Source organism: Ursus americanus, chromosome 16, assembly GCF_024610735.1.
Source record: "Ursus americanus isolate L20-20 chromosome 16, mUrsAme1.1.p, whole genome shotgun sequence".
In the NCBI taxonomy this organism is placed as follows: Eukaryota; Metazoa; Chordata; class Mammalia; order Carnivora; family Ursidae; genus Ursus; species Ursus americanus.
In genome coordinates, this window is record NC_142142.1 from 5,056,794 (window position 1) to 5,076,869 (window position 20,076).

Sequence of the window (20,076 nt, forward strand, 5' to 3'; positions counted from 1 at the left end):
GATTATTATGATTGGACAGGTACAATTTATTTCCAGGTACAGTGTATCCATTCAATTATTTATTTAACCAGTTAAAGTGTTTACTAAACTTCTGTTATGTGTCTGACCCTGTGCTAGCACTGGGTGTCTAATGATAAAAAATGAAAAAAAGGCAATACTGTCTTTACTTTGGTGGAATAGGGGATATAGGCATTACACAAACAATTACACAAGTAAATACATGTTTGCAAGTTAGGATGTATTTTGCAAACAATTAACAGATACCATGAAGAATAATATTCAGGTGAAACTTGAAAAAGATTATTGTGTCTCTGTGTCTGCAGCTATTATATACAATGTGGAGGAAGCACATTTAAGCCCCATGTAAGGAAGCACTTTAGAAGTCAGTGCATCTAACCAGATAGCAGCGTTAGGTGCAGTGAGCTCCCCATCACTGGGAGTATTCAAGCTGAGTGTGGGTGACAGTTTGATAAGGATGCTGTGGGGGGTATCCTATCAATAGGTGCAAGATTGGACCCTAGAAAGACTGTCTGATTGGCAACTGAATCAATAGACTTCTGAAAGGAGCCACCTTAGAAGGTCTCCTGGTCTCTTCCACCTGCCCCCAAGTCTGCATTGAAGGCAGGAAAAAAAAAATGCGTGTCTGCCATTCTGTCCTTTTCACTGCATGTGAAAATAAAGAAGACCAACTTCACCAGCATTTCCCCATTCTTCTCCCTTAGGTGGCTTCCATTTCTTATACACAAATAAAAGTAGTACTATTATCTCCATATTACAAGGAAAAAACAAAAACAAACAAACAAACAAAATCCCCTTTGGATCAGAGTATAAATAAGTTGCCCACATCACACGTCTAGTAATCGGCGGAGTATGGATTTTGACAAGTCTGATTTATTCTAGTGTTTCTGCTCTCAAATTTTAAGCTATGCTGTTTCTCATAAGATTGGACAGTTCCAAATATCTCCTTTACATGTAAAATTTTAAGATTCTAGAGGGAGGAAGAGGAGGTGAGAAGAAAGCATCTGTTCTATTTTTACCCAAAATGATGTAGATGGCTCCAACTTCCCCCACTTCCTTCCATCTCCTTCCTTCAGCCTTTGAGGTGGGTTGCTAAGACAGAAGACCTTCAGGAGGAAGCTAATTTCATTTTTTCTTCCAAGTGTCAGGTGAAGACATTTCTGCTCTTGATGACATGGGAGCTGCAAGCAATGAAAGTCTTGATGTCCTATCTGTCTTCCTAACTGGCATCCCGGGATTGGAAGCCCAACATGGCTGGCTTTCCATTCCCTTCTTCACCATGTATATTGTGGCCATTGTGGGTAACAGCCTAATCATGGCAGCAGTGCATGTGGACGCTGCCCTCCACAAGCCCATGTACCTGTTCCTCTCCATGCTGGCTGTGACTGAGGTGGGTGTTTCTGTGTCTACACTGCCCACTGTCATGGGTATTCTTTGGTTTGATGCCCGCCAGATTGACTTTGATGGTTGCCTGGCCCAGATGTTCTTCATCCACACCTTCTCTTGCATGGAGTCAGGGGTCCTGTTGGCCATGAGTTACGACCGCTTTGTAGCCATCTACAATCCACTGCGATATACAGCCATCCTGACCCTGTCCCGTATCATCTGCATGGGTCTGGGAATCACATTGAAGAGTGTGACATTCATGGCCCCACTTCCAATCCTTTTGAGGCAACTGCCCTATTGCCACGTTAATGTCCTATCCCATTCCTACTGTCTCCACTCAGACTTGATCCAGCTGCCTTGTGCTGATACTAAGCTCAATAGTATCCTGGGTTTGTCCATTGTCCTGGCCACTTTTGGGCTGGACTCACTGCTCATCGTGGTGTCCTATGTGCTGATTCTTTACACGGTGTTGGGCATTGCTTCTGGGGAGGGACGGCGGAAGGCCCTCAACACGTGTGTGTCACATATCTGTGCAGTGCTTTTGTACTATGTGCCGATGATTGGCGTGTCTGTGATGCATCGTGCTGCCAAGCATGCCTCACCCCTGGTCCACACTCTCACGTCTAGCATCTACCTCTTCGTGCCTCCCGTGCTCAACCCCATCATCTACAGTGTCAAGACCAAGCCAGTCCGACAGGGCATTTTCACCTTGTTCTCCTGCAAGAGGAAGTGGCTCTGAACCCGGCCAGTGGGACAGAGACTTCAAGTCACTCCATAAACTCTGATGGTGTTTCTGCTGGGAGCAAAGCTGTATACCAGACATTCTGTGGAGGAATAGGAATGAGGAATTCAAAGCATTGTCACAGGCTTGACTCTGGATCACGAGTCATCCCTAGCCCTTCTCATTTCACATCTTGTCAACATATGCGTGTCTCCGTACGTACATACGTGCATGTCTCCCATAACCACATGTGACCAGCTTGAATGCAGAGATAGTGAATTTCACTTTTTCATTTCCCCTCAAGTCCTAAGCAAAAAAGCCCGATAAATAGTAAGTTAACAGTAAAGGCTGGACTCTTAATGATGTTCGAATTGAAATAAAACAAATCTCCTGTTTTGATAGGTTAGGCAGGGATTAATATCCCCTAAGAAAGAGAGATCATCCTAGGAACGTGCCTTCGAGTAAGGTGAGCATACTTTCTGGTTTTCCCAAGATAATCGTGGTTTACACTTAACTTTCCTCAGCATCATCATTCATAGAGTACTCTCTTTCCCTCCCCAGAATGTCCTTGTTTAAACAATAACTTGTATGGGAACCTACTTATAAAGGAGCCTCCTTCCTGTTATGTAAGGAACCAGATTCTATACAGTCCATATCCAATGGTCTCCACCCTAATAACTTATGTACTAGGAGATTCTGAGGTTGAGGCAGCTGATTAAATTGCCTCAGTTTAGGCCTAAAATACAACATGGACAATCTCAGAATGCCCAGGTGTCAGATCCTAAGAATTCTAGCAAAAGCCCCAAATTTTGTTCTGATAGACTCTCAGCCCCTATTAGTAGGGCCAAGTAGGTCTGGTGTCACTGTGCCTGGATATTACAGTTTTTCGTTCCTCCCCTCCTCTTAGCCTTCAGTAACCTCAGCATGTCATGTGATGGGTATATTTTTATATGTTCCTTGACCTTACCCCTCCTTCAGTGGTGTCAGCATGGGGTTGGTTGTATCTGCCTGTGCTTTTCTAGGGTTTCCTGGAAACCTTTAATGGGAAAGACCATTCTCACACCTCCTAAGGAACACAGGGCTTTGTGTAGACTGCTTCATCAGTAACTGGTCTCAGGTTTTCAGCCTCTCTGACTTCAGGGTCTCCAATTACAATGGAGATGTTTTCCTCACCATATACAGTTCTTCCCAAGTTCATCCGGCTTATGAGGTGATGGTGACCTTTTTGTCACTAATGACTAGATTACATGCTTACCGGGGACAGTTTCTATAAAGTCAAGGTGACTGGTTAGTTCTTACAACTGCATGTGCACCTACAATTATCTCCAAATAAAAAGTTTAATTTTTAGAGGTTCCTGGGTAGCCTAGTCGGTTAAGCCTTCGACTCTTGGTTTCAGCTCAGGTTGTGATGTCGGCGTCACAAGACCGAGCCTTGCATCAGAATCCATGATCAGCATGGAGTCTGCTTAAGACTTTCTCTGCGCCCCCACCCCTGCCAAAATAAATAAAGTATTTTTTAAAAACTTTAATTTTTAAAAGGACATGCAAAATACAAAATCCAAATTTTATATTAGATTTAACAGGCATACAGTTCCTCAGAATTTTAGAACGTCTGCTCTTCAAAACACATTACTAAGAAAACAAAAAAGCAAGCTAAAGATGGGGTAATTATTTACAATACATATATATCACAAAAGACTTGTATACGGATTATATAAAGACCTTTTACAATATGATAAAATACAATGCAATTAAAACCACAGTGAGCAAGGACTTAGCATGACTAAGATTGAAAAGACTGACAATGTGAAGTGCAAGCAAAGATGTTACCTATTGCTGGTGGAAATGTAAAATAGTATGAGTGCTTTGGAAAACTGCATGGCAGGCACACCCAGATATTTACACAAGAGAAATGAAAGCATGTATTTACCAAAAAAAACTTATATAGGAATGCTTTTTCATAACAACCCCAATATGGTAACAACCGAAATGTCCACCAACAGGTGAATGGATGAGCAAACTGTGGCTCTCCATACAATGGAATCCCACTCAGCAATAAAAAGGAACAAACTATCAGACACACAAAGACATGAATGAACCTCAGAAACATGGTGAGCAAAGGAAGACAGACACAAAAGACTAATGGGATAATTTCATTTATATGAAATTCTAGAAAAGGCAAAAACTAATCTATAGCGACAGAAGGTAGATCAGTGGCTGCGGGGGGCTGGTGCGGGGGAGGGGATTGACGAAGTGGTTAAAAGGGAAGTCTGGGGGGGATGGAAAATTTCTATATTTTGATTGAGTGGTGGGTATCCATCTTTGTCTAAATCTTCAAACTGTACCCTCATAATGTGTACATCTAATTTTATGTAAATTATAAGTCACTTAGGTTGATTTTTAAAAGACAAAACACAAGCCTATATTACGTCTTAGATTCAACACATACAAGAGTACTCCATCGACTTGCTATTAGAGTTTCTTTTCTTTTTCAAAATTGATTTAGTTTTTATTATTATGTTCAATTAGCCAGCATATAGTTCATCATTAGTTTTTGATGTAGTGTTCAACAGTTCATTAGTTGCTTATATCTAAATGCTCACTAAAAAAAAAAAAAAAAGGCTGATTTCCTCAGTAACATTTCTCACATGACAATGTGTTAGTAACAAATTGATATGCACATCTCAGTGCCTGGGTGTCTCAGTCGTTTAAGCATTTGACTCTTGATTTTGGCTCAGGTCAATGATCTCAGGGTTGTGAGATCGAGACCCTTGTGGGGCCCCGTGTTTAATGGAGTCTGCTTCTCTTCCTCTGCCCCCCTACACTCTCTCTTTCTCTTTCGCAAATAATTAAATCTAAAAAAAATCAGCCCCCCAAAACCAAATACTGATACATAACTTCTAAGAAAAAAAAGTGCAGTACTGTAGCATAATGAATGTGATATCTGCAGTAACTTAATATTAGCCAATTTTTAATATACATGATACCACTACTTTTTCCTAATTCACAGGTTAAAAGTTGTCACTGGAGTCTTCTGTTTTTCACATATTACCTGCTGTTCAATACACAATGCAGATATATATATTTACACTCAAGCCATGGCTAGAATCTAGCTCCCAAGATGAGAGGCAAAGAAATACAGATAGATACCAGGCTAGAAATCAATAATCATAAAAATCCATAATAAAAATGCTCATATTAGGACATAAACAACATGTCAAATGTTTTACCCTTTGCAAACAATGCAGAAGGATTGTTCAAGCATATACATTCACTTATTAGTCCTGGTAAGAGTGGTTTATTAGACAAATTAGACCAGTTTGGCATTTTTATAAAGAAATGTTTAAATCGTTTTTTTATTTTTTATTTTTTATTTATTTATTTATTTATTTTTTTAAAGATTTTATTTATTTATGTGACAGAGAGACAGCCAGCTAGAGAGGGAACACAGCAGGGGAGTGGGAGAGGAAGAAGCAGGCTCCCAGCAGAGGAGCCCGATGTAGGACTTGATCCCGGAACGCCAGGATCACGCCCTGAGCCGAAGGCAGACACTTAACGACTACGCTACCCAGGCGCCCCTAAATCGTTTTTTTTAAAATATTTTTCCAGTATGGAATATAATCCTCAAATAAAATTTTAATTTACAAAAGTCTTGAGTTAATTTTCTCATTGAAAATCTAATAATTTTTAACTTCCATATTTATTATACTGATTTTATTTATCAGATAAAATTGTTTCCAGAAATATTTGTTTATGTGAATGGGTGTGACCATTGCTGCTAGTTTGTCATTGTTTCTAGGCCCTCTCAGCTGGCAGAGGAAGGAAATCTATGTCCGTATACTCAACCTGGGTCTACACAAATATCTGTGAACATTTCTGCATTTAACCATCGGCAACTGCGTTGAGCTAAACGTTCCAGCTCCGGTGCATGGATCACTCAAGCCTTCTCCCCTTGCTTTTCTGTAACTTCCCAATCGGATAGGGAAAACCTGGCTCCCACGATCTGTCATCCATTTACTTAGCGGTTCGATTCCAGCACACATGTAGAGTGTTGGTAAAACTGCTAACTGCACGGCCGTAAGAAATCGCTTCACCAAGCAGAGAACAGCATTTAATGTTCTTCGTTTTATCTTTAGTCTTGCAGATTCTAGCCCTTTGAAAGGTTACTTAGGTCAGCAACTCCTCCCCACACCCCACCACCCCGCACACGCACCCATCCCCTTAAGTGCAGTTGTTTTGTATTTTGTAATAGAATTATGTTTTTTCACCGTATTCTGCATTCCATCCTGGGAATGCCTGATGTCCTAAGTGATTTTTTTAAATTAACATACATTATAGTTCACTCTGTGCTGCTATGAAGTGCTGCGGGTTGTTTCAAATGCATAGTGTCATGTATGCACCGTTCCGGTATTACAGAATGATTTTACCACTCTAGAAAGTCCTCTGTGCTTCACCAATGCAACACTCCACTCTCCCAAATCCTTGTTTATCACGGATTAGTTTATTCTCTTTCTAGTATTGCCTTTTTTTTTTCAGAATTTCATACAAATGAAAGTAAATGTGTAGATTTTTAAGACTGGTTTTTTTCATTTAGCAATACACATTTAGGATTCATCTATGTCTTTAAGTATCTTGATATCTCATTCATTTTTAATTTCTGAATAGTATCCCATCATCTGGATGCACCACAGTTTTTTTTAATCCATTTACCTGATGAAGGACATCTTCGTTGCTTCAATTATTCTGTCTTTGCTTTTTTGCTTATTATTTGCAAAAAGGTTCTCGGGTTCCCGAAGGGAATCGGATCCCTTCTGTAGCAGTAGCCTGGGCTCTCTTCCTCTTGAACTAGTACAATCCACTTAAAATCTCTAAAAAATTGATATCCAATCCTACTTCCCCTTATATATCTCATTTAAAATAATTTTAAAAGGGTCAAGAACCATGAAAGACTATGGACTCTGGGAAACAAACTGAGGGTTTTAGAGGGGAAGGGGTGGGGGAATGGGTTAACCCGGTGATGGGTAGTAAGGAGGGCACGTAGGGTCAAGAGGACCACCTTCTGAATTTTATGAGCTACAAGCACATTTCCGTATTAACATAGGACTAGTAGAGTCATTTACATTCTAGGCACTGAGTAATTTATGCAAAAACCTTTAACATTAGCCAAAAAATCTTTCCAAAAAGCAAATCTATTTTGAGATCTAAACATATGCTATTTCTTAAGTCATCAAGGCCACACACATATACACGTGCACACGTACACATAGGAAAGAACAGTTTTGTCCAGGGAAAGGAAACAGAAAGTTTAACAAAGAATAAGGCAGATTTCATTTAATCTTCATTTCGTTTCCACTTAATATTGGCAGTTGTCTAGAAGTTTGGTGGCTATAACATTCAGTTGATAGAGAGTTCTCACTAAGACATTATTTCATTCTCAACAGCTGCTGGGAAGGTAGTCCGTGGAGGCATGACCCACGCAAGCCTGTGGGCTTGGAGTCAGTGCATGCCTTGTTTTCCATTACTTAGCGTTTTATAACGCAGACAGTCCGCCAGACCATTCAGTGGTCATTGAACGACTTACTTTGCCCAATAATTCGTCTTTGTGTTTCCAATCTCTAGTTTTTTATAACCAAAATATTTCTACTCTCTTCTACAGCTGACTTTAATTTTACAGTTATAGACACAGGCCATGGGTTGGAAGAGTCTGTAGGGCTGCCGTAACAAAGTACCATAGACGGGGTGGCTGAAACAACTTATTTTCTCACAACTCTGGAGGCCTTGCACAATTTCTCACCAATCTGGCTTCCTTTGAGGCCTCCCTCCCCTGGCCTGTAAATGGCTGTCTTCTCCCTGTGCCATCATATGGTCTTCCTGCTGTGGTTGTGCTTCTCTGTGTCCTATCACCCCTTCTTCACAGAACACCAGTCATATTGGATTAGAGCCCATCCTAATGACCTCATTTTAACTTAATTACCTCTTTAAAGACCCTATCTTTACATACAGTCACATGTGAAGATACCGGTGGTTAGAATTTCTACATATGAATTTGCAGGGGACGCAATTCAGCTCATGACACTGGTAGTTCTCCTTGTCCTGAGTTGAATTTTGTTCTGTCACCTCCACCTCAGAAACCCACCCTCTCATCCACGGAAGTCTTTAGGGGGCAGTGGGAGTATCTGTGTGAGTGGATAATTACCACCTAGCCACCTAATTCCTGTTTTCCGGGGCTGAAGCCATAGATGTTTCCATAGATGTTCCCTTCCATAATCCACCGTGTAATTTTTGGAAGGGAGATGAAGAAAAGAATTCACATAAATTGAGCACCTCGGTTTGCAAGCCTGTGTCTTTTACATACTGTGTTTCACTGAAAACTCTCAGCCTTATGAGATGGGTATTATTATCCCAGTTTTAGAAATCCAAAAAATGAACTTGGAGTTTAATTAGCTGGTCAAAAAGTCACACAATTATTAATGAAAAAAAGAGTGATTGTTAATGGTGTCAAGAGCTCCTCTTGATAATCTGGCATAATCCCAAAACTTATTTTCCCTTCATTATGTTTTGGGCAATTCTCAAGCCTGTATTATGCATTGAAAGAAAAGTTCTTTTCCTTCTCCTCCTTCTTCTTCCCCTTCTTCTTCTCCTTCTTACCCTTACCATTCTCATTTTCCTTCTTCTTCTTTTAATTTTAGTTAGTTAACATTTAGTGCAGTATTGGTTTCTAGAGTACATACAACACCCAATGCTCATCACGACAAGTGCCTACTTTGATCCATATTCTTACCCATTTCCTTGACTTTTTTCAATATTTGAGTTTCCTGGTCCTTATTTCCCCTGTTCTGAGATTGCACGTGCCTCCCATTCTCGTTTGTTTCCCTACACCACTTGATCCATGGTTCTCTGGAGAAACATGCTAATTTCTAGGCTCTGGTAATGAAGGGGGAAAATAATGGAGGAAAGGATATCAGTGGAGAAAAACTATCCTTTCCCCACTTGTTGTCCCCCACTACACTCCAACTGAAGCCGTGTCTATTTTGATTCAAATCTAAGTTAGTGTTCATACTGGCCACCTGTAATATGGGTTCAGTAATCAGAAGCTGTGACAATAATTTTGGCTGCCTTTCAAACTGATATTTCTGAGAGCCAATCTCATTCCTACAAAATAATGATCAGGAAGGCCATATTCCTTCTATCAGAAACTTTTCTGGTACAGAATTCATGATGCCAAAGGGAACTTGCCCCTAAGAATTTGAGCCACATTAAGGACGTTAAGGTTTTAAAAAAAAACAAAACCAAACAATCTGTTCTGTTCAGAAAAATGAACTCTTATTCCCACAAATATTATATGTAGACTCACTTGAAGTTTTAATTCTAAACACTAAGTACTTCTAGCATGACGGGAGCCTTATCGAGCTGTGGGGTAACTAATCATTCCACCCCAATCTTTAGATTGCATGTGGTCATTTGGTCTGCTGAAATCATATTGATCAGGTAAACCGGAATAGCCATGAAACTTGGTCTGTATCCATCCTCCCTGGAAGATTTGCCACATTTTTTTGCAGGAGAAAATTGGAGCATATCTATGCAGTAAGGTGACAGTGGACCTACAGTTTACCTGGATATCTGAGTGAAGCCGCCCACGAGAATGGGTGGTGGGGACAACAAGTAAGGGATTTCTTCAAACTTACTTAACCAAGCCCATGGGAGGAAAGTATATCCAGAAAGGAAGATGAAACTTAAATCATTACTCAATCAATGTAGCTAGAATTTCATCAACTCAGATCCGCATCTCTTTTGGATAGAACATTTGCTGCTAGGGCCTCCCAGATGATAATTTGCAAAAAGCCAAGACCATGTCATACTTCCTTACATATATGATTAGGTATTATTGTATAGTCCCCATTTCTCATTCTGACTATACTGTCCCTTTAAGCCTGTGACTCTTAAGTCCTGAGTAATTCAGCAAATTCATTCTTTCATCTTATGTCCATATTTCTTTGGTAAAGGAGGCGGATAATTCCGTGGCGGATCTGCTTGGTCTTCACACTGTAAATGATGGGGTTCATCACAGGAGGTGCCAACAGGTAGATATTGGCCATGATAACGTGCACCAGCGGAGAGGCATGCTTGGCAAATCGATGAGTCATAGATACTCCAACCATGGGGACATAAAGGACCAGAACAGCCAGTATGTGGGATAGACAGTTATTGAGGGCCCGGAAACGCTCAGTCCAGGAGGCTGTGCCCAAGATACTTTTCAGGATGAATGCGTAGGAGAGCACAATGAGCAGAGGGTCCATCACAATAATGAGCAAAACCAGAGCAAATCCATACCAGCTGTTGACCCGGATGTCAGCACAGACCAGGCGGATCATATCCTGGTGGAGGCAGTAGGAGTGAGAGAGAAGGTGGGAGCGGCAGAAGGGCAGGCGCTTGAGCAGGAAAAGGGAAGGGAGAACAGCCAGAACACAGCGGCAAACGATGGCTAACCCGATCCTGCCAATGACTTTACTGGTGAGGATGGTGGCATAATGCAGGGGACGGCAGATGGCCACACAGCGATCAAAGGACATGGCCAGCAACACAGAAGATTCCATAAAGGAGAATGTATGAATGAAAAATACCTGTGCAAAGCAAGCTTCAAAGCTGATCTTACGAATGCTGAACCAGAGGAGCTGCATGACTGTGGGCAGGGTGGTGAGGGTGAGACCCAGGTCAGTGAGGGCCAGCATGGAGAGAAATAGGTACATGGGCTGGTGGAGGGATGGCTCTGTGCGGGTGACAGCGAGAATGGTGGTGTTACCCACGATGGAGACGGTATAGAGGCAGGAGAAGGGGATGGAGATCCAGACGTGAGAGGCCTCAAATCCAGGGATGCCCGTGAGGATGAAGTAGAAAGGGGCTTGGGTGCTGTTATACACCGTGGACATGACTGATGAATATAGCTTCGTGCTCAGGGTCTTTGCTCAGAGAGAATCAGAAACATTAGAAACAATCCTTGTCTTTACCTCGTTTGATCTAAGCTCTTTCCAAACAAAAGTTCAGAGTTACTGAGTGTTAGCTAAAGAAAGTTTCTGGAACACCATGGTTGGTCTTCCTTGACCTGTCTCTGTAGAGATTCCTTCCATAGAATGCAACACATGTGAACTCATGAGCAACTCTTTATTTTTTCTGATTCTATTTTCTCACTCGCAATCAGTTCTTAGTGCCCTGGAATCTGCTTTTCATCTAAATCATGTTATCAATACTATTGTCACAATGACTGAACATGACATCTTACACACAAATGTCATGGCTAATATCTGGTCCTCATTCTTTTTTTTTTTTAATGTTTTAAAGATTTTATTTATTTATTTGACACAGAAACACCGAGAGAGGGAACACAAGCAGGGGGAGCAGAGAGAGAGAGAGAAGCAGGCTTCCCACCAAGCAGGGAGCCCGATGCAGGGCTCGATCCCAGGAACCTGGGATCATGACCTGAGCCGAAGGCAGACGCCTAACAACTGATCCACCCAGGCGCCCCTGTTCCTCATCCTTTTTCTCCATTGTCTCCTTTTGATTCTCCCTTTGACTATTCTAACAGTATTCTCACCTGCTTCACATCATCACCAACTCTTTCTCTTTTATTCGCTTCATTATTCCCCTCAGTCAGTCTTTATTTCTCATCTGCCTTATTTTCATTACTTGATATCATCTGCTACCAAGGCTTTCACGTGTATCAAAATATAACTTTATATCAAAGTATAACTGGAAGCCAAGGGCAGCGTGCACAGGAAAGGAGAGGGAGGAAAGCCCAAGTGAGGACAACCATGTGCCTAGGTTCAGGCGCTGCTCAAAGGGGATCACCTTATTCTTTCCAGCCCCTACCAGTAGCCTCCACCCCTCCTTCTTTCCCTGAGCATTCACAGAGGAGTCTTACCTGTGGTTTCTCCTGTCTGGTGGTACCTTCTTCACTCTCTGCAGCTTCTGCTTTCTTTGTTTGGCTCACAGGGTCGATCTGTCATAGGCTCCTGCAAATCTCTGGCTGGAAGGTGGAAGGAGGCATGGCAGGTCCCCTCAGGGTTACATGAAGAGGCATCTTGAGACCTGGCGTCCCACTGGGAGGCCAGGAAGTCAGCTGTGTCCATGAGAGTCTTTGCTGCGCCTGTTCCCCTCAGAGAGCACCAAGTCACATCACCACACTAAAGTCTTGTCCTTGTAGCTTGTTGAATGTGGATTTGAAACTACGTGCTTATGCTTGGGAATGTACAATCCCTCAAAATAACTAGTTCTGAGAAACTTTCATGTGTCAGCAGTCTGAGGCTAGGGCAGAGTTATTGGACAGGGCAGGAGAGCTGCAGGTCAAAGGAATATTGTACACCACTTTCAAGGGGCATTCACCCTGCAGTGAACCTCTGGAAATACAAAGAGAATTTTTTTCTAATATATTTATAAATTAAGTAAATGGTGAAAGCCGCCTCAAAAGTGAAATAAGAAGCAAGATTGTTCAATTATTAGTTTGCTGTATGGTGACTCACTTCACAATTCATACAAAACTAAATTTCAAATGGAAAAAGTGTTCTAATTAAATCACCTCACAATAAATAGAGAAAACCATGTAAGCATTTCCATAGCTCATCGCAGAGGACTCTAACCTTAGCAGCAATAGACAAAAATCACAAAGGAAAAGTTGAGTGAATGTGAGCACAAAAAATTAAACCTTTCTGTATAACAGAAAAATAATGACATTTAAAATAACCTTCTAAAAATATTTATAAAAAGCATGCCATAGAAGGAATTGATACCTTAAATAGAGAAAATAATGTCAATATTTAGCAATACCAACACCACAATAGGTTAACAGGAAGACCATAACAAAGTTCACAACAAAAGGGAAAACACAACCAACAAGCATATTGCAACATGCTTTACGATACAACATGGATCACAGCACCACCTTACCCAGGAGGCCAGTAATGGAAAGTGAAATCATGTCGTCAGCGTGTTTAACCTTTCAAAGTAGCCAGAGGTTTTTATGACAGCGTGCTGTACAGATAGGACATAACCATGCGGAAAACACTGTACGTTACTGATAGAAGTGATACATGTGAGTATAATTGCCACTTTAGATCATTCTCCTGCTTTGAATCATAAAATTCATTTCTGGGATGCAATGATAAGGAAATCATTTTGAATGAGAATAAAATTTTATTCTAAAAATATGTTACTTAGCCTTATCTGTAATGCAAAAAAAAAAAAAAAGCAGAAAGAGACCACGTGGTCAAAAATATTAAGCTGTGTGTATGTGTGCACAATGTATATACTTTTATCACATACATATCATGATCATGAACATAATAAACATTATGCAACTGCATTTGTTTTCCAAAGATTATAGTTTATAATTCGTGCAATATAGTGATGGAAATAGCAGTGAGCTTATTGCATGGCTCTGTGCTAAGAGGCTGTGGGAAGTTGGCACTTACTGAGATACGGATGGTGCTAGAAAATAAGTGTGTGTGTGTGTGTGTGTGTGTGTGTGTGTGTGTGTGTGTCGGGGTGGTGGTGGTGGGATGTCACTAGTGCAGAGGCTGTCAGGCAATTAGCACAGTTTTAGACATACTGAGTTTGAGATGATGCTGAGCCATCCTAATAGAGATGAAAATTGGGTATGCGATTCTGGGGAACAAGAGAGAATTTTAACCTGTGCATCTAGATTTGGACATTACATGTACACATTAAAGGTAATGGATGCCCTGAGAGTCAGTCAGATTGCTAGAGAGAAAGGAGAGAGGGAAAAAACAAGGGGCTTAGAGAGATTCCTGAAAATTGTGCCACTTGATAACCATGTGATGATAGGAATTTCACTTACCTCTTTAAGCCTAAAACACCTAAGTTTTACATTTATATGTTTCTTTCCCGTGGGGATATTGTCATGATTTAATTCCATAACTTGAACCATCCAGTTATCAGTGGTTGCTTTCATACTCCATTAATAACAATCATGATAATAACAGCAACAGCAGGATGTGAGTAATGAGGAGGGACAAAGAGGGATTCCATGCTGAGAGTTGTTTTGTTTGTTTAAACCTGTTACGATTATCCGCCCTTGGAAAAAGGGAAAGTTAGGGCCATGGGATACATGTAATATGTACTTTAAATGCTCTCGTGTAGGTGACAAAAGCAGATTGTCCTCAGCAGCAGATTATTATTGCTATTTCAGTGTATCTGTTCTTTTGAGTCACACAGAAAATTAAATTATGTAGCAAGAAAAAGACATCTTTTCTAATAACTTAGTCTTAAAAATAAGTAAGAGTGAGCTATGGACTCTGATCTCACGACTTGAGAGAAGAGGAGTCTCTAGTCCTTTGACAACGGATGTGGCGCACGTCCTAAGTGGGTTGTGCTCTGAGACCAGATTCGACTCCCTGGCAGCCCCCTTGGATATGGCGCAAAAACTGGGACTGCATCCTATTGATGAAAATCCACTGAACCTAAGAACAGTTTTTTGAGACACAGCAAAAGAGGTGGTGGGATATTTATTTAAGAATTCATTACAGACTCTTAAAAGATGAAGACTTCCTAAAAGAATTATTAATCTCCATGCAGTTTTGAGGCTTCATTCTCTTTATTCCTGAATTGTTTCTGTTATGGAGAACGATGTGTGTCATCGTGCTTAGTGTCTGAGAGGTGAGAGGTGGGAGGCGTAGCACAGGAGATATCCTAGATCTACTGGGAGGGGTGGTGGGCATATCCACCCCTCCATATGCGACACACCCGTGGTTAACCGATGAAAATACCATGGAATTCCATATATTAAGAGCAATCCTCACACCAAACCGTGGTGTTTCTTTATTTGCACTGAGACCTGCTTATCACAGGCCTGGCTCCTTACCCTCTACTGATCCTATTTCCAGTCCTACTGAGAATATTCCCTCGTGTTCCTCTAGCAAAGGTATTCCTGCAAACCTAAGGCGGTTTACAGATGTTTTCTATTCAATATTCATTAAAAGCAGAATATGGACATATAATTATGCACATTTTACAGATGAAGAAACTGTACTTTCAAAAAGTTAAACTTTCTCAGCTCATTGATTAGAAAGTCATGATGATACATCAAAGGTACCCAAGAAAATAAAAGCACAGTTTGAGCCAGCTTAAGAAAAAACAAAACAAAAAACAACCAAGAAGAAGTCTAATTATAAACAATTCTCAGTTGTTTCTATACATTCACTCTTAACATTCAAGCTCTTCTTATGCTTCTCTCCAGAGATGTCTGTCTTAGAACTCTTACTTGCGTCTACCATCTTCTTTGAGCAATAATTTCTATCTCTGTGAATCCCTGGTTCCACCACTGAGCTTAAGGGAACCCTGCATTGAAAGTTAGTTCAACAGTTTCTCAAACACCAATGCTACTTCTACTTTGGCGTTGATATTTGGTGTTCATTTTTTCCAAGTAGTCATGATTTTCACAGTAGTTTTTCATTCTTTGAGTTAACCTCCTCCTTTATGAGTTTTTGTCAATTCTTATAGATTGAGATAACATGAGCCTCTGTGATTAATTAAAAGCTGACATTGTCTTTAGGAATTATTTGTAAGAGTGTGGCCATGTTACAGCTTAAGTAAATTTTTTTATACAGTAAGAGCATTTTGAGTGTATAAAGCAGAATCTTATACTTATCGCATACTTAATAGGAATGCCACTGTGAAGGAAGCAGAACAGGAATCACATATTAAATTAAATTTTTAATTTTTTTTCTCAAAGTCATATGCTTAGTTAAGAATAACGTAGGGTAAAACACTTTAGGTTTTTTTAATTTCCAGTCAAGGAATTATGGTTTCTATTTATTTACATTACAAGCTTTTTAGACAATACCGATTCTTTCCGCCATCTGTGTTACTTATATCATTGATGGCGGTATTCCCTGCTCTTGACTCCATGTTATTAAATAAAATGACTCCTATAATCCTAAATTTCAATCATTTGTACACTTTCCTTTGGAGCAGTAGATGGAAGATTCCCTGGCGGATCTGCTTGGTCTTCACACTGTAAATGATGGGGTTCATCACAGGAGGTGCCAACAGGTAGATATTGGCCATGATAACGTGCACCAGCGGAGAGGCATGCTTGGCAAATCGATGAGTCATAGATACTCCAACCATGGGGACATAAAGGACCAGAACAGCCAGTATGTGGGACAGACAGTTATTGACGGCCCGGAAACGCTCAGTCCAGGAGGCTGTGCCCAAGATACTTTTCAGGATGAATGCATAGGAGAGCACAATGAGCAGAGGGTCCATCACAATAATGAGCAAAACCAGAGCAAATCCATACCAGCTGTTGACCCGGATGTCAGCACAGACCAGGCGGATCATATCTGGATGGAGGCAGTAGGAGTGAGAGAGAAGGTGGGAGCGGCAGAAGGGCAGGCGCTTGAGCAGGAAAAGGGAAGGGAGAACAGCCAGAACACAGCGGCAAACGATGGCTAACCCGATCCTGCCAATGACTTTACTGGTGAGGATGGTGGCGTAATGCAGGGGACGGCAGATGGCCACATAGCGATCAAAGGACATGGCCAACAACACTGAAGATTCCATAAAGGAGAATCCATGGAGGAAGAAGAACTGTGCAAAGCAAGCTTCAAAGCTGATCTTACGAATGTTGAACCAGAGGAGCTGCATGACTGTGGGCAGGGTGGTGAGGGTGAGACCCAGGTCAGTGAGGGCCAGCATGGAGAGAAATAGGTACATGGGCTGGTGGAGGGATGGCTCTGTGCGGATGACAGCGAGAATGGTGGTGTTACCCACGATGGAGACGGTATAGAGGCAGGAGAAGGGGATGGAGATCCAGACGTGAGAGCCTTCGAATCCAGGGATGCCCATGAGGATAAAGTAGTAGGGGGCTCCGGTGGTATTAGTTACTTCAGACATGGTTGTCGAATGCAAAACCAAAATCTGTGTGTTGCACAATAAGAAATTTTATCAGTGTGCTACTGCCATACAATCATTTTCTATTCTTTCATCTACGACCAAATAGGTGTCTGGAATTGATATTTTTAAGTTTTTTTTTTTTCTCTTTTAAGATTTATTTATTTATTTGAGGGGGGAGGGGCAGAGGGAGAGAGAGAATCTGAGCAGAGTCCCTGCATGGGGCTTCATTCCACAACTCTGAGGTCACGACCTGAGCCAAAATCATAAGACAGATTCTCAACTGACTGAAACATCCAGGCACCCCTGGAATTGTTTTTCATAAAACCATTGAGCAGTACCCTAGCCAGAACAGTAACAAACAATTATGGATTCTTTAGCCATAAATTTCTCTTTAAAATAACCTTATTTTTCCAGCTTTCGTACCAACATTACACACCAAAATTTAGCATTCTGCTTTCTGCAAGCCTCGTAGTGCACTTCCCTCTAGCTCTTGCATAGATGTATATTACGCATAAACTTACAGATACTCGTTTACTCACTGAAACGTTGGTCATCAATATTTCAAAAAAACCTTCTAGTAACCAAATCAAGACACTTTTCTTTAGTTCATCTTATACTTGACACACAGGAAAATAAGATTCTGGAGACAGCCTCCTTCTACTCAGATGGAAGTATGGTGACGTCCGGAGGTCTTCTTTGAGCAACAGTATGGATAATAGTGACCATTTTATTTGGGGCAGTAGAGTAGCAGACACCTGTAGAGGAAGGGTCATAGTTTGCTTTGTGCATGTTGAGTTTGGTGTTTGTAGGAGCTCTCCAAGAGAAATGAAGATTTGACAGACCCATCCATATAAGGAAATGTACAATTAGCAATTGTGTAGATGGGGAAGAAAAAGCAAAGAAAACAATGAAGTACTGCTCGGAGAAGTGGGTGGAAAACAAAGCGAATGGGAGTCACAGAGGCCAAGAAGGTAAAGGGTGTGGTCACTACAGTTTAGTGCCGCTCAGGTGTGCAGTATAAGGAGGGCTGGAAAGCACCTATTCAGTTTAAGGATGTAAATATAATGTAAAGTCTTCCCAAAAGACATTTCAGTAGAATGATGAGAGAAGCAGCCAAATTAAAGCGGCCTGAGGAGTGAATTAGCAGGAAAGATTGGACCATTTCTGAAGACCATGTGTTCTAAAGGGGGCGCTATACTGCCCCCAAGGGGGTGAATACAGACTTGTATTTTTTAAATAAAAGAATTTATATAATGAGAGTGAATGAATAGTTACTAATTTTTCGAGTGTTCTGAGAAGGAAATCTGCGAACTTTCTTTAGAGGAAATACTAATGAGTTCCTAGTATTCATGGTGTCGAACTATATTCCCCGCTAACGTGTCTATAAATGCCAAACTAAGAATCCCTGGAAAATCATGAAACCCACGACTTCAGAAAATAAAATTAGGGGAAATGGGGAAAAAAGAAAATGAATATAGAAATGGAATTTTTTGAATCAGGAAAATTAAAAAGGATAAAAAACATTCAAAAATTATTTTTTTGAAAGGATTGATGTAATTTGAAACCCTTTGGCAAGTCTGACTGAGAAAAAGAAATATAGGCAAATATTTAGAAATGAAATGTAAGGAGAGAGTTAAACTGTAAGGAGATTGCAGGGGCCAATGAGGGGTCATCTTAGCACCGACCATCCTTGGAGCAGTCTAGCCTCACCTTTGTGCTTTGTGCTTTCTTGTTCCTTCAGGGCTTCCTGGGGTGTCTGTTCTCTGCCCTGTGGCTCAGTGTGGTTTTATGCCCCTGAAGATCCGGGCTGAAAGGCAGGAGGTGGGTGGGGAAACCTCTGGAGGGATCTTACAGGAATATGAATATTGTGCCCTGAGACCTGAGGCCCTAAGGGATAGAACCAGGAAAAATAACAATACTAATGAATGTAAGAGCTCCTAACATTTACTGAGTGCTCAGCATGTACCAACAATTGAGCTAGCTGACTCAGGGAAAGGTGAAGTTGTTAGGTGACAAGGGAAAGACACACTGCATATCCTGGCAGATTTTTTTCTCAGTGATTATTAGTTCCCTTCTGCTTACTGCCATAGCCTCTGTGGTTTTGAGAGGGACTGCTTGTTGGCAGGATTGCCCTTTGGTGTTGTACCTTGAATACAACCAAACTCAGAGTTGATACAGCTTGAAGATTTGGGGGAAGATATCCCAGATCTCTTGATAGATTCAAAAGTCAGAGACTTTTTCCAGTGTCTTAACAGATGTTAGCCTCAACATCGTACTTTCCTTCAGGCAAGAAGGGCTATGATGAGTGTCATCTAGAGATGATTGACCTAAGGCTTAATACGTGACTTTATTTAGTTATACTTCTCTCTAGACAGTGAAAATCGGCAGCTCTTCACATGTTCACTGTGGAAGGCTCCTTGGTTTTCTACCATTGAAGGCACAGTGTTTCTGCAAATGTGCCTTGGCTTTGTGATTCCTCCCGCATCTGGCCTACTTGAATTTTAGGATCTATTCTGGTTCCAAGGAATATCCACCCCTACACCATTTCCACTGCTTCAAAAGGAGATTAGGATTATAGAGCAGAGCATAAAGTTATAAACGCTGAGAATGTAGAAATTAAATAACACAATTTAGTTGGTGGTGAGGTTGTGGAATATCGGTGAGGTTCAGTGGGGTGGAGTCCGGAGCCGAAGACCAAGAAAGAATTCTTGAGGCGTCTTTGGTGCAAAATGGTGGTTTATTAGAGCACGGGGACAGGACCCGTGGGCAGAAAGCTGCACCGGGGTTGTGAGGGGCAGCTGATCATATACCATGGGGTTGGGGGAGGTAAGGAAAAAGGGAGGTTGAGAAAGTACTTTCATATGTTAAAGAAGACTCACAGGACACTGGATATCTGGTTATTGTCAAGCCAAGGCTGTCCCTCCGTCTAATGAGGCACTAACATGAAGACAGCTGGGAGTCTCCACGAGGAATGTTACATTCCTCCTATCACAAGTCCTTGTCAATGGGCTCAGGTTTAAAAGATATTCTATTTTATTTACATT

The 20,076-nt window shown here is 41.2% G+C and overlaps 3 protein-coding genes across 3 annotated transcripts; 1 reads left to right on the forward strand and 2 right to left on the reverse strand.

Annotated features, from left to right (window-relative positions):
* Window positions 1-1,192: 1,192 nt before the first annotated feature.
* LOC123803725 (olfactory receptor 51I2-like) lies at window positions 1,193-2,143 on the forward strand. The gene has a single exon (XM_045815382.2). The coding sequence runs from the start codon at window positions 1,193-1,195 to the stop codon at window positions 2,141-2,143; it is 951 nt and encodes a 316-aa protein (XP_045671338.1).
* Window positions 2,144-10,098: 7,955 nt separating this feature from the next.
* LOC123803727 (olfactory receptor 51Q1-like) lies at window positions 10,099-11,052 on the reverse strand. The gene has a single exon (XM_045815384.2). It carries the CDS (start codon window positions 11,050-11,052, stop codon window positions 10,099-10,101), a length of 954 nt encoding a protein of 317 aa, XP_045671340.2.
* Window positions 11,053-16,081: 5,029 nt separating this feature from the next.
* LOC123803728 (olfactory receptor 51Q1-like) lies at window positions 16,082-17,032 on the reverse strand. The gene has a single exon (XM_045815385.2). It carries the CDS (start codon window positions 17,030-17,032, stop codon window positions 16,082-16,084), a length of 951 nt encoding a protein of 316 aa, XP_045671341.2.
* Window positions 17,033-20,076: the final 3,044 nt, after the last annotated feature.

What these genes read in the sequence shown, in the direction of transcription:
- LOC123803725 (XM_045815382.2), top strand. Translation starts at nt 1,193, where the DNA reads ATGGGAGCTGCAAGCAATGAAAGTCTTGATGTCCTATCTGTCTTCCTA.
- LOC123803727 (XM_045815384.2), bottom strand. Translation starts at nt 11,052, where the DNA reads ATGTCCACGGTGTATAACAGCACCCAAGCCCCTTTCTACTTCATCCTC.
- LOC123803728 (XM_045815385.2), bottom strand. Translation starts at nt 17,032, where the DNA reads ATGTCTGAAGTAACTAATACCACCGGAGCCCCCTACTACTTTATCCTC.